Consider the following 14,575-nt stretch of genomic DNA (forward strand, 5'->3'; position numbering starts at 1 on the left):
TTACTGAGTATGTAGAAATGTTTCATCGCATAGTGTTATCGAGTAACTGTATTCTGTTAATGAGCAGATATAATGTCACAAGCAGCATGTCGCATCGTATAGCATTACCAAGTATCGATACACTGCTAATGAACATGCACTGTATAATGATGCTATTTGCAAGTCGGTGTGCTGTAGAATAATACAGAGGACCTACACGCTGATAATGAACATGTCTCCCCGTATAATGCTCTCTATGCCCCTAATAAATAAAATATATGATTTTTATGAGTGTTCGGGATGGTTGTCTCCCAGGTCCACATTGAGCGTCTCCAGAATAATACCTGGATAATTATCTCCACGGAGAAATAAAACGATCAATAATTGATTGGACGGATTCGCACCTGAGCTGATAGACATGGAAAATAACCGGGTCTGCAATTAGTTTTGTGAATATTCAGGTACAAGGACAGGACGCCTAGTACTGGGGGTGGGAAGGAGAGGCAGGAGGGACGGAGGTGCCTTGAGGTAAGGCATAAAGAGGAGCATTGTGGCTGCGATTAGGGTGGAGGATGAAGTGGAGAAGGAGAAAAGGATGAAAGAGTGGGGGGGAGATTTGACAGAGGTCAGACAATAGGATCAAAGGGGGACGGAGTAAGCATAAGTGGGATGCAGAGATTAGGAATCTGTATGCATGGAACAATAGGTGAAGGAAAATGGGATATAAGGGGGGACTGAGACATTCGAAAATGAGGGCATGATCAAAAAGATTGAGCCTAAGAAGGATTCCATGATAATGAGATTAAAAGAGACTGGATTCTAAAAATGAAACTGAATCCATACCTCTGGTATCCTATTCTTTCAAACAAAATATGCCCAATTCTAATTTTCGGTGTGACCTCATTAATATGGCCCACAACTGTAGTCTAGAAAGTAAATTTGTGTGTCAGCTAGTGAGCCAAGGAAATATATGCTTTTCTGCTTTTTTATGCTCCAGCAAAGCAGCATCTGCGGTAAATTCTGGATTACAACTCTTAGCATGGCCAGCCAGCCAATGGCTAAAACAGCCTGGGATGCTGCATTTGGACCAACATGTCCATAAGGCTCATTGAATGCACTCTAGGGTCCTGCTGCATGGTCTGTCCAACGTAAGTATGTTATCCGTCCTGATCCATGTTGAGTGAAGCACATGTAGCTCTCCCAGATGTGTCCCCCACCTCAAGACCTCCCCGCCAGGAATGCTCTCACCGCTCACCCTCTGAGACCTCCTCTCCTGGGAAAATCTCTAGGGCAAAACTCTACAAAGTGGAAGAGCCTTGAAGACTGCGAGTCCTACGGGGGCTGTCACTTTCTCACAGATGAGACCTAACAGCTGGGAGAGTTTAACCCCTTCCACACCAACTGTCTATCTGCAACCCATTATGCATAGGATTCCATAATTGCTTTCACATCTACAACGTACCAAACCTTCTGGTCCTGAAACATATTCGTGTAATGTCTCCTGGCACCAACATCTCATCATACATATCACCTAAATTGCTCATAGCATTAGCTCTTGATCTTATGGCTGAGGATTGTGGGAGGGCTGTGGGTTAACTGGCCATATACTTTATGGTGGCATTTATGGGTAGACTGGATGAGCCGAATGGTTCTTCTCTGCCGTCTGAAGATTACTCGCATTTGGTGTTGGCAGCAAAGCAAAGCGGTTAATGCAAAAGCAGTAATAAAATTAAAAAGTTTTCTACCGGGAATAAATAATTCTGGTTGGGGGCATTTTCTATAGCAGAGCCGTGGGTTCTACTGCTAGCTGCTGGTCAATAATGCGTTGGTCAAGGGATGGACTGCAACGCCAGCAGGTCACCGGTGGAAGTAGCTGCTCATTGTCTACACATGGTGGTCTCCTTGCCCTAAACATTTTCCTGTGAACTTTGATAAAGGCTCCTCTGACTGCTCTGTGGCGTCTCATAACTCCTCTTTTAATTGATCCATATAATGTCTCCTATAAGTTATCGTTACCGCTCCTTTAACTGCTCCCTATAACCTCTGGTATGACAGCGCCGCATAACCGCTCATAACATCAAGTTTGACTTTTTCCTGTTATTGCTACATATAAATCTTCGCTGCAACTGCTCCCTATAATGCGGTCTACAAATAGCTCCCTGTAACATCCTATAACGCTGCCAAATCACTGTCCCCTATAAATTAACTATATGTATTTGCCACCTACCATTGCACCACATAACAGAAGATAACGTATATCGTCAACATATAACTGCTACCTATAGCCACCCATAAAATAGGTTTCTATAGGGCCGTTTCCTATAAAATAACCACTTCATTGCTTTAGAGGATTTCCTATCCAACCACCGTAGGTAAGAGACAAGGGAACATCAAGAGATGAAGACCTTCCCCGTTTATGGTAATTTACGTAGAACAATAGTACAAGTAAGAGTAGTAGGATATTAAAGAGGTAATTCTGTTCATATATAAATCAAATATTTATATAAAGTCATTAAGCTTGTTTCCCAGGATTATAGAGAAAACAGGTGATATAGAAATATAGAAAAAAATCCTTTCAATTCTAAAAATTGTATACTAATTGGCCGCCTGACTGTAAACTACAAAAATAATTCCAATCCTGACCGACCAGAATATATACAGATGGATAAAATAATGGCTAGTCTTGTCTGGACTAAAACACATACTTTCCAGGATCTATAAAAAGTAGAACTGCTCTGAATTTGCTATTTTATAGAAACTTAAATGTCTTTAAAACATTTTTACACCTATGGGGATTCCCAAAAGACCCTGAACAGAAGAGTTACAAATAGGGTGACCTCCTCTTATAAACCTTTATTGAATTCATCCTATTGTTTCCCCTTTAACAGCCTCTATAACTCATCCTATAACCTTTCCCAGTCCTCGGAAGCTGCGGTGCCAAGCACCAGAGCTTTATTGTCTGGGTTCCATCCAAAAAAACAAACGTGCCAGGACACCGAGAAGCCGCGGGAGGGCAGAGGTCGAAAGAATTAACTTTGATAAGCGGCCATTCCGGACACCAGCAGCCATCGCATCAAAGCAGGCGTGAGCCATGATGAATGTCTTCACTTGGTGAGGCTATCACCCAGGATACACAGACGTTACCCGTACGAGGGGCACAAATTTCCATGGAACAGGTTGCCATGGTGCTTGATATTTTGGGCTATTTCATACAGATTTCTGTAAATGTGCGTTTTTTTTCCCCAAAACAGATTCAAGTGTTTCCCCCGTGGTCAAATTCATCTTAATTTCGTACATCCCCGACCTATGCATTTTACGAGCCCATTAGGCAGCATTTTAAAGAGACTCATAATGCCGTGAGCCGGGTGAAACCTTAAAATTAGCCGATACCGCAGCTCACCTTCCTACCGCCTGCTTTATTGCTCATTTCTTTCTACGTCCTTGTTGGATACTTTTTAGCGACAGCGTCGGCTGTAAATGATATTTGCCTGCTTGTTTGTGTAATAGAATTCATATAAATAAAAACGATAGTTTTTTTGCAATTCCATTTATTTTCAATGCTTCTTCTAACGTCCCTCATACCTGCTACATCCAACGCCTCCCCATCTGTTCTCTATGACTATTAGCGAAATGAATCCCATAACCCATTCCTATTAGTACTCCCTAATTGCTTCCCATAATCCAGTAATGACAGGTTATGGGAAATCTAGAAAAGAAGAGGGGAGGAAAAAAAAAAAAAAAAAAGAGAAGGGAAACAGCAAAATCCACGGTAAGAGATACGGGATGGAAGTTAAGAGGAAGCAGGAGGGAAAGAGGCTTCCAGATACCTGCTGGGACGTACACTCTGTCAGGAAAGATAACACTGTTGCCCGGAGAGAACGCAGTGGGGGGTTATACTGCGTGTAATAAAACACCAGAGACGAAGGAGCAGCAGGAGGGGTAATTATAATATGCTGAAGAAGGGATGTGAATACTAAGGTAACGATGGATGAGAGAGATAACAATAGAAGGGGAATGAAGACGAAGCATTGAACGCCATGGTGGGTGACATGACGAATTTATGATCCACTAGAACGGAGACAAAGGAATAGAGGGAAGGGAAAGGAAGGAGAGAAGAAGATAGCAAGAACAAGACCGAGAGACGATGGAGGACAGAAAGATACGACGATATTTAATTGGGTTGGAAGAGGGTTTGCAGTGGATGGTAATGAGAGATATGGTTGGAGACCCCTGAGCCATGGAGGATAATATTCATAGAGAAGTTTATAGATAAATACATTGCCATGCGAGGAAAGAACCAACCGGCCCATCAAGTCTGCAACTTTTGATATCACCTTTTAGTTTTACATTTTTTCATGGTCGCTGTATGCAAATCCTTGGCTTTCTTGAATTCCCTACTGTGTTTCTCTGCACGACGTCCACCCTATCCTAGAATTTTGTCACATTACCCATCTAACTTCTGGCACAGCCATGTAAGGCAGCCATGTGAACATCATTCTGCAGGAAGTATGTTATGATCCGCTGGATCACCGTATGTTGGACCAGTTTTTAGAGAATAGGTGATAATATTGTCATATGATTAGGAGAACCTCTTGAGTCATGATGAATTATTATAAGAGGACTATGTTCCAGCATGTGTGGTGCTTGTAAGGGATTATAGAAGAAACTTCAGGCCACACCATGGACAACAAGCAGATTGAGACTGGGACAGTGTTTGGCATTCTTGTGGAGGTGATTTGCATACAGGGCAATAGTTTGTCTATGGGGCAAATATGGTAGTGTAGTGGATTTGGAGGGGCGCATCAAAGTTTGGAAGTAAGTTCATAGACTGAGTGCTGCCTTCTCTTTTCTCACCTTTCACGATGAGCTCAGCGTAGTTGGAGACCCCCGAGCCTCCTGTCGATCTCAGGACACAGCGGTATTTGCTGATACTGCGCTGGGAAGTGTCTCCAACACTGACCGTGGCTGAAAACCGCCTGTGATTCACTACCCGGGTCACCATGAGAGCTGTGTCACGGCCGTTCCATTGCTAGGAGAATTAGTAGAATGTATAGAATCAGTTAAGGTGATTATAAAACAAGATGGTCGTACTCAAAATAACCATGTTCTGCTGAATCATGAATACCAAAGATCTACATACAAAGCTCGACATACCTGCAGCCATAGCTTGTCGTGTTGGGACCACTTGCCCCCAGCAATACACTGAAAGGTTGCGTTCTGGCCGACATTGACTTCCACGTTCTGCAACCTTAGAAAATGGGGAGCATTCCCTGGAAAAAGAAATTGAGGAGAAGTTTAGTGCCGTCCCCTCTGAGATTCAGGTGTATGATGTGTGCAACCACCATGGGGCAATGCTTCAGACAACTCCAGAGAAGGATTGTGACATTAATATAACCTTCTCTGGAGGTCTGAAGTCTAGAGGTGGACATCCTTCTTTTAATTTAGATTCATTTGTCACGTCCAGGATGCCCAAAAGGTGTTTAAAAATCAACGTGACTCATTATCCCTTTTCTCCCCTACCAACATAAGTACAAGAAAGAAATGGCAAATGTAAGCCCCGGCGGAGGTGACCAGGACTCTTCATGGCCAGCGAGCCATTTGGAACAGGTCTATGTATCCCTTTACAATAGAACACCAGGGACCGCCCCCCCCCCGCCATCTATAGTGTGGAAAGGTATACAACCAGGAAGAAGATTCAGAAAAACAGCAGAGGTTATAAAAATGTTCCAGCAAGTCTAGAAACAAAGAAAAACCTTAAAGTTTCCTAAAAGAGCAATAAACCAATTCTCAATCCACTCTGCTATATTTTTTTTCCTTTCTTGTTCCCCTTAGTGTTCTGAAATAGTTACCTTTCAGTAAATTATGCCACCAAGAATGACGGCGAGTGTCCCGTAGGAGCTTTTTCAGAATCCGTTCAGGGAAAACTGAAATTTAAGGCTCTACCAAAAAATTTGGGATGTGGACGGACCATAAAATGGAAGAGTTTGGCCTAATTCTAAAAACTGCCACTTCTGTTTCAGAGACCGAAATGGATTTATTTAGGCTGCCGACCAAATGAATAGATGCTGAGATAGTTAGCGAGGAAGTTACAGGCAGGGAATTACAACCTGCTCTACTGGGCCTGGCACACGTTCAAAGAAAGCATGAAAGACGTCAAACAGCAGATGCCTGTATACAAAGAGCACCAACGGGATCATACTCCCCCATCCGCTATATACATATAAATCAGACACACTTATCAGCCACCAACACTTACCTCTCCTCCTAATACACAGACATCAGGACACCTACCTCTCCTCCTAATACACAGACATCAGGACACCTACCTCTCCTCCTAATACACAGACATCAGGACACCTACCTCTCCCCTCCTCCTAATACACAGACATCAGGACACCCACCTCTCCCCTCCTCCTAATACACAGACATCAGGACACCTACCTCTCCCCTGCTCCTAATACACAGACATCAGAACACCTACCTCTCCCCTCCTCCTAATACACAGACATCAGGACACCCATCTCTCCCCTCCTCCTAATACACAGACATCAGGACACCTACCTCTCCCCTCCTCCTAATACACAGACATCAGAACACCCACCTCTCCTCCTAATACACAGACATCAGGACACCTACCTCTCACCTCCTCCTAATACACAGACATCAGAACACCCACCTCTCCCCTCCTAATACACAGACATCAGAACACCTACCTCTCCCCTGCTCCTAATACACAGACATCAGAACACCTACCTCTCCCCTCCTCCTAATACACAGACATCAGAACACCCACCTCTCCCCTCCTAATACACAGACATCAGAACACCTACCTCTCCCCTCCTCCTAATACACAGACATCAGAACGCCTACCTCTCCCCTCCTCCTAATACACAGACACCAGGTCACCTACCTCTCCGCTCCTCCTAATACACAGACATCAGGACACCTACCTCTCCCCTCCTCCTAATACACAGACATCAGGACACCTACCCCTCCCCTCCTCCTAATACACAGACATCAGGTCACACTAATATGTGTATTTATCTAACAGGCTGACTCTGTCATTTACCTTCTTTTTTTTTTTAGCGAAGAAAAATAAATTCCCCATTTTCATTCATGGCACAGAGAGAAAATCACACATCCAAACAAACATATGGTGTTTGTTAAACACTGTGAAATTCCCTTATCTAAAGCCCTAACAGACAACGTTACAGCGTTACGAAGAGAATCTTGTGCCATTAAAGATAACGGTGCAAATGATAGGATATCCATCTAAAAGAGACAGTCCAGCCCCAAATCTGTTTTAAGGGTTTTGGCAACATTGCACGGATTACAAATTATTATTTTCGTGGTAATAAATGCATAGTTACAGGTTTATTATACATTAAGTGAAAACTGCAGGATTTACTTTCACTGAGTTTGTGGACGTGATACTGTACCTTAAAAGAAAACATTATATATATATATATATATATATATATATATAGACACACACACACACACACACAAGATTAGGAGTAAGAGCAGAGTACTTCTCGCTATTGTACATACGGCATGGATGCGCAAGGACGCGGACCTCATCCACAGCGATGTATCCAGAATGATCCTTAACGGAAACTGCTTCAAATATGATCTGCGGAGACACAGCAAGCCTGGGAATCACCACTCAGCCGCATATCGCTGGAAGGCTAATGTTCAGAAAGAGCTGCCCGAGTGCCAAAGACATTAACAGGGTAATTGCATGGGCATCACTGAAGGAAGGGTTTCTAAATACTTATGCGTCTATACTTGTGTGTCTGTGTATAGAGGAGTCACGCTATGGCATCTTCTCATTAAATAGAAGACGTATTCTATGTTAGTCAAGTTACAGAGGTAACGTAGTGGGGGCTTTGCTCAAAAGCACTGAACAGCACCCATCTCTGATTGCGATTTGCCTATTCACTAAAGTCTAGATGCTGTTGAGTCGAGTGCCATTAAACTGGGTCCCGCCGACACCGAGTTGTGCTCAACAGCTGTTCAGCTACTGTCAAGATGAACTCAACAGCTGTCGAGTTGGTCGTTGAGTCTGTCATGGAAGATTTTTGTGGGACTGAGTGGTCCACTTTGTAAGCTGGTCTGTTGATGGAGTTGGCGATCAAATTGAGTCCCGAGTATGTCAGCCTCAACGGGCTTATGGAGTTCTGCTGTTGAGTTGCAGTCCCTTTCCAACCTACTCGACGTAACGTGAATTTCTTTGAATCAGCAGGTTGCTATGGCCGTAGAGGCCAATACGCCATCAGACTGTTTTAACGATCAAACATTTGAACACGTATTGGCCCGTCATTGTCTATGTGATTTATGGAAACACCAGGCTCTCTCTGCAAAGTGTTTCCATCAGACCTCTCATCCGTCATAGACCTACTAACACTCATTCCTACAGCTCCTTCTGCACTGACCTGGAGCGGGTGTACCCAGCAAGAAGCTATCTAGCTCATACTGAATTATGACTCCATGTTCCTCGGCAAACCATTTGCTACTTTGTCGGCTACCCTCAGGCTACAGAGTACGGTGATTAGCTACGGAAATCCTAACAGGCCGGAGACTTAAGAAGTCAGCTCCTACTTTAATTGTATTGCAGGCAAACTACTTTTTTTTTTGCTTTGGATGACTTTGAGAAAATTAAACTCGGTATACAAGCATATGTACCTGAACCTGTTTGTGCTTAAATATAAATCGACGATATTATTATAATAAATGCAGTGGATACGTCGCCTTCAGTGCAGTTATTGTGCATATTGCCCGTGGCATGTAATGACCTAAATTAATTTTAAAATGTAAAAAGGTTTAAGGAGTAGTGTTAGAATTATGTTTCTTCTGCTGTCCTGGAAATGTTATCATAGTGGGGCTCTTGTGGTCTTACCTGGTAGAAGTTGGGCCAGAAAGTACTGATAGCCAGTTCTGTTCGGACCCAGCCATCCGTCACGACTCCAGACACATTCCACACTGGATTCCCCTGAGGTCCACCATTCACCTTTGCATAGACATTGAGGGTACCTGGACTTGAACGTCCAGACATGTGATAATGGAAATCAATACAGTGGGTGTCATTTTCTTTGAGTACAGGGAGGAGGAGGTGGGCTTTCTGCCCAGAAGCAAAGCCAGAGCTGTTTACAAGCATGAAGGAACCTGGAGAAAAGAAAGATTATGGGGAGAGAGGTCACAATTTATGATGGGGAGAAGTGGATAAAAAGTTGAGATAGGAATCAAGTCAAGGTGGGGAGAAAGAATGGTAAGAAAAGAAAAAAAAGAACAAAACAATATGAAGTTGAAGAAGTAAAGAGAATGAACAAGTCCAAGCCAGGAAAAAAAACTAGAACGAGATGGAGAAACTAAACTCAGAATCATCCTGTTCCAACGTCCTGTGATTAGCGCTAGTTGTATTACTATCTTACCTGTTGGTACAGTGGGGTCCCACGTATTCACCTGTTCCCACGTAAAGCCAGTGGTGCCCAAAGCCACGCTGTAGCCACAGCTGCCATAATGTTCTTCAAAGGTGCATCCACCTGCAAGCCAAATGAATTCTATATAAGCAGGAAAGATCAAGCTTTGCATGGAACACCATACTACACAACCCCCAACATTGCTGATGCTCAAAGAGAGACACTTCAGGGTCATGGCTGGAGGGTAGAGCCTTTCCAAGATTTAATGTAACTGATAAAGGCATTTAGCAGAACGTTGCAATTTATTTACACAATTTAATTTCTGAACACATCACACACCACCGAGTAGTAGAAGTTTCTTAAAAACAGGGCCGTCATCCCGAAGATGGACTCTCCTTCCTAAAGAGGGACACGTGGCAGAAAACTAGAGATGAGGCTAAACAGTTTTGAGCGTTACTCAAGTATCACTTAATATCTGATACTGAGTATCGCAAGAACTATTGCATTGGCTGCTATTAACGACACTTTGACACACATTGCAGGACACAGCGATGGATCAACAGAAAATCCCAGGGTTGGCCAAGATCATTCCAGGTCCGAAGCAGACGTTCCCCGTTGATGGTGCAAAGTGCTTAATGCTTGTAGTAGTAGATGCTAGTGTCCACATTTTGCCAAGGGAAGAAGAACAAAACACACTGAACAGAAGCGGTATCCAGAATTACAACTCCAGAACGTGCGAAGGGATAACATATGCTGTTACGCCTTCAGAAAAACTATCACAGTGCGATGCAGCAGCTAAAGATAGCCTATTAAGGAGCTCTTGGCATGGGTAGTAGTAATATCTCTTTTCGTTTGCCTTGCACACATTGAGGAACATATCTTAGTATAACATGTTTTGATCTATACATTTGCTAGCATCTAGAAACCCGTTTCTCCCTGGCTGAGATGTTCCCTGATTATTGCTAGATAGTCAAGCAATTTAAAAAAGAGTTCAATGAAAGCCATGCGTTTAGACCTATAATGCTCCGCTGAAGGAGCCCGCAGAGCGTGGATAGTGCATTAGCACTCAATTCTTGCCCCCCTGTTGGTCACTTGATACTGTACTAAATGTATTCCATTGGACGTCAAGAATAGGATAGGGGCAATTACTCTGCCTTGTGAACAATATAATCTTCTATAGCACCTACTGCTCTGCAAAAAATGGATTTTTATAGAATAAATAGAACATTTTACACGTGACCTTGTAAGGAAGGCACCTGAAATCAAGCTTGTGATAAGGTATGGACTTCTTCTGCGTACATCTGAACATAACATAACTCAGCTGCGGTAATACGGGGGCAAAATCACTTTCCACGACACTACAAGAGCAAAAAAGGGGGCAGTCATGGCAGAATGCGTTAGACTAAATGTAACCACGATCCTTTTATTTTTTGTTAAAGTACTACTATTATTCCCATCATCCATGACTACACTGCCATGACAGACAGCCTGGTTGTGTCCTGACTTGCCAGTTCTCTTAGATTTCATGGGACAGTCCCTGCTTTTGCCAGACTTTTCCCATTCACCGTCAAATTATTGTTCCGGTGACGTCACATTTACCACGACTGGATAATTCTAACTCGTGGTTGTGATACGGGGGGGGGCTCTGTTGCCATTGTAGCAGAAAAAGCCTTCTGAGAAGTTTCTGCGTTGAGGCAGTCGATTCCTAGGTGTAAAAGCAGCATTAAAGATGAAATGATAACATCCTACGGGGCCGATTTCAGAAAAAGAGCATTTGTTAATCATTAAAGTATTAACGCAGCGTGATCGTCTCATGTGTTAAATAGTTCTTAATGACCAATTTCAGATTGTATCTTAGTTTGATGTCTTCATTTAGGAAATCTCTTATTGTCTGAGGACTTTGCTCAATGAAAAGCGTGAGAGATCACACCGTGAATACATTTACCTGGAATTGGGGAAAAAAAAAGAAGTTTAGGATGTTTGGTGAGCCGATGATCAGCTGTGCATAACATATGAGGTTCTGGGGCACTGAGGAGGAAAACCAGAAGAGCGACACTTGGTTCTCGATTTGGTTCCTGACATGTAGAACTAAGCTTCAGGATACATTGAGGGTTATGTAGGAAACATGATTTTGGTGAAAAGCTTGAAGAGTGGTCTAATCACCATAGCAACAAGTGGGAACGCCCAATCAGCATTGACACCAGGATCAATTTATTATATAATCCCATAATTTTCTAGATTGTAGGACAGTTGGGGCAGAGCATTTTATTTCTCTAAATCCAAACTATCTACACAGATGTGACGCACCACTTGCTGTACATTGACACCTGGTACAGCGCTATGGAATGATGATGGCATTCCTGCCGACCGTCTCCCATGTGGCCATCTCATCGCCATTCCTGGGAACTTTATGGCTACGGTTACCAAGAGCCCCCTTTGTGGGATGCGGACAGGAAGTCCTGCTGATGTCAGTGGGCAGTCCCACTGAGGTTGGTGGGCGGTCTTGCAGACATTTTTTGGAGCGGTCCCACTGAAGTTGTGGGAAAGACGCTGTTTAAGGCACAAATGGGCGGGAAGTGGGGCGTGTCAGAGTGCTGTTCCTGCGACATGGAGTTTTCCGGTGACCTGGGAGTCTCCGGGCAAAACCCGCGGTGTTCCCTGGTATGCTCCTGGCGCATTAACCCGAGCCCTGCGTGGAGGCCGGAAGTGTGAGCTCAGTGGGTGGTGCTGAGCCTTTAAACCACTCCCCCCTACCTATTACCACCCCACATTTACCATCCCAATTTGGACGCCTGATATGTCGGGGGGGGGGGAGTGTATATGATGGTGCTATATAAATCAATAAATAATAATAAATAATATCTTGTCCTCACCCATAGCAACTAAATGAAATCCCATGGGATTGGACCATTCCATTGGTTGCTAGGAGGATGAGACCACTTTAAGCAGAATCCCTATTTACACAAACGCCCCAATTAAGTTTAATTCACAATAACCTTATATGTTACCCTTTGAGTGGCTTTACAAGTATACAGAACCTATAGATTGTCCTGCGTATATTTACAGCCATCAGTTACATGGAAACGTTTACTGCCCCCCCATACTTCCCCTTTCTGTGGCAGAGTAAATTATAAACTCGATAAACTGCTTCTGATGTTGCCCAGCGGATGTGGTAGCAGCCAGACTGGCATAAATTAAAAGCTCTCTCTAATTGTCTAATTTAATTTAGCAGATGCGCAGGCACGTGGGATGCCTTTAATAGAACAGACTAAAGATCTTAACCCTTTAACAGCAGCCCGATGTTAACTGAGCTGTAGCCTGGCAAATATATCACATTATTACAGACTGATTATCAGGACAGGTTCAGACAACACTGGGTTTGGATCTACTAAACAGAGACCCCCTAATGTAGATTATCAGGACAGGCTCAGACAGCGCTGGGTCTGTATCGACTAAACGGGGACCCCCGGCTCAGACAGTGCTGGGTTTGTGGATCAGGACACACTGCCTGTATGTTCATGTACAATTTCTCAGTGTAAAGCTGTAAAAAAACAGGAATGGATGCTTTTCAAGAAAGCATGGGGGAAAAGCCATTACATTTTACGATGTATCGCACATCCCTGCCAGGCTCATACAAACACACATTTTCTCTACAATATACCAGGCACACCTGGATGTGCCGGTACACAGAGTCAAAACGAAATATGTTTAGCCTGCAACTCCCAGAACCCTCAGCCAGACAAAGGTAGCCCAACGACAGCTGGAGAGCTTTCACTGCCCAACCTGTTTTTTTTTAAATTTAGTTGCGGCTTCACGAGATAAGGAAAAAAGAAAGAAACACGGTTGAGTGGAGCATAGATTCCTGTTTTCACCCTCATTTACAAATATGCAGAGCCAACGAGACAAGTGATTCCCGTGACTGTAATGCGCTGAAATGCTATTTTTCTGCTGGCTGCTTCTCCGGGAGCCTTTGTGTCTCGCGCGGCATGTATGTGAAATGAAACGGACCAGAAAAGATTTATGTTTTAATCATTTGTTCTGTCTTCTTGTATACGCTATGAAATAGAGGCACTCACACTCGCCAGACTCAGTATAACCCATACCACCCAACAGTCACGGTATTTGTGGGGCAGTTCCACTGTTCCACTTAGCAGAAGCAGAACAGTGGGGGGGCATATGAGAGGATGAGTTGGTCTACTGATACGGACTATAACCCTGATACCCACAGGTCTAAGTGTTCGCTCATACTTACCCAGACTACTAGCATCTGCTCATACTCGCCGTCACACGCCACTAGGCATTCGTAGCCGTCAAAAAAACAAAAAAAACCCCAACCCCACTGGAGTTTAATCCACGAACTGTTTATTGAAGGAATGCCCTGTGGGACGGGATCACTCACCTATAAGATTAGCAAATTAGCTGTGGCTGATTTGCAACACGCGTTGCACTCTCTATATATGCTGATTAAATACTCCTCTCCGAAATGTTATATCCATAGGGCAATGCACAATTATAGCGCAGCTCAAGAATTACTCATTTACTTTTTTTTTCATGTTAATTTGGATTTGCAAGTGTGCTCATGATCATTTGACGATGTAATTTATAGTACTGCTAGCAATTAAAATTAAAAAAAAAAGTCAAAATAATTTAGAAAAGCACCAGTAAAAATAAATAAACGCTCTATGGCTGTTTTGGGACCCAGGATACAATTATTTTGATTGTACGAAAGCATTATTCAGAAAATAAATCAGTTCCTGTATATACCAATACCAGTTGTCTTCTTTAAGATTTTGAGGCATACCTCTCAATTGCCCCCATTCCCTCGCTGGAGCTCTAATACCCCCTTGTCCCCTTTTTTCTCCCCTTTTGCCCTTCTTTCCTAGGAGCTCAGAATGTTTGGAGGGTATGGCGGTGTCACGGGGTTCTACAGCCCTAAAAGTCACAATAATGTGTTTATAAACATTTTATAAACTATATTCTTAGTTACATAAATCAATAAGTTTCAAAGTCTTGGTAAAGCCCCTGGATGCACCTCTATCCACATCCATTTAAACATTTTTAGCTGGTGGCGGGTATGTATTGGGGTCATTCTTATGGTATCATGGTTATGGTATTTAAAAAGCACTCTCATATCAATGGAACCATGTTGAAGGGGACTTTACTCTATTATCCTAGGT

The 14,575-nt window shown here is 43.3% G+C and overlaps 1 protein-coding gene across 1 annotated transcript in view; it reads right to left on the minus strand.

Annotated features, from left to right (window-relative positions):
• PTPRT (protein tyrosine phosphatase receptor type T) overlaps positions 1–14,575 on the minus strand; it is a 95,220-nt gene that overhangs the window by 35,629 nt on the left and 45,016 nt on the right. The window contains exons 2-6 of the mRNA XM_053452927.1: positions 9,411–9,521; positions 8,879–9,144; positions 7,531–7,612; positions 5,134–5,249; positions 4,834–5,008 (exon numbers count right to left, since the gene is read on the minus strand). Coding sequence (XP_053308902.1) covers positions 4,834–5,008; positions 5,134–5,249; positions 7,531–7,612; positions 8,879–9,144; positions 9,411–9,521 — 750 coding nt within the window. The remainder of the gene's footprint in view (positions 1–4,833; positions 5,009–5,133; positions 5,250–7,530; positions 7,613–8,878; positions 9,145–9,410; positions 9,522–14,575) is intronic.

This window comes from Spea bombifrons, chromosome 13, assembly GCF_027358695.1.
Source record: "Spea bombifrons isolate aSpeBom1 chromosome 13, aSpeBom1.2.pri, whole genome shotgun sequence".
In the NCBI taxonomy this organism is placed as follows: domain Eukaryota; kingdom Metazoa; phylum Chordata; class Amphibia; order Anura; family Pelobatidae; genus Spea; species Spea bombifrons.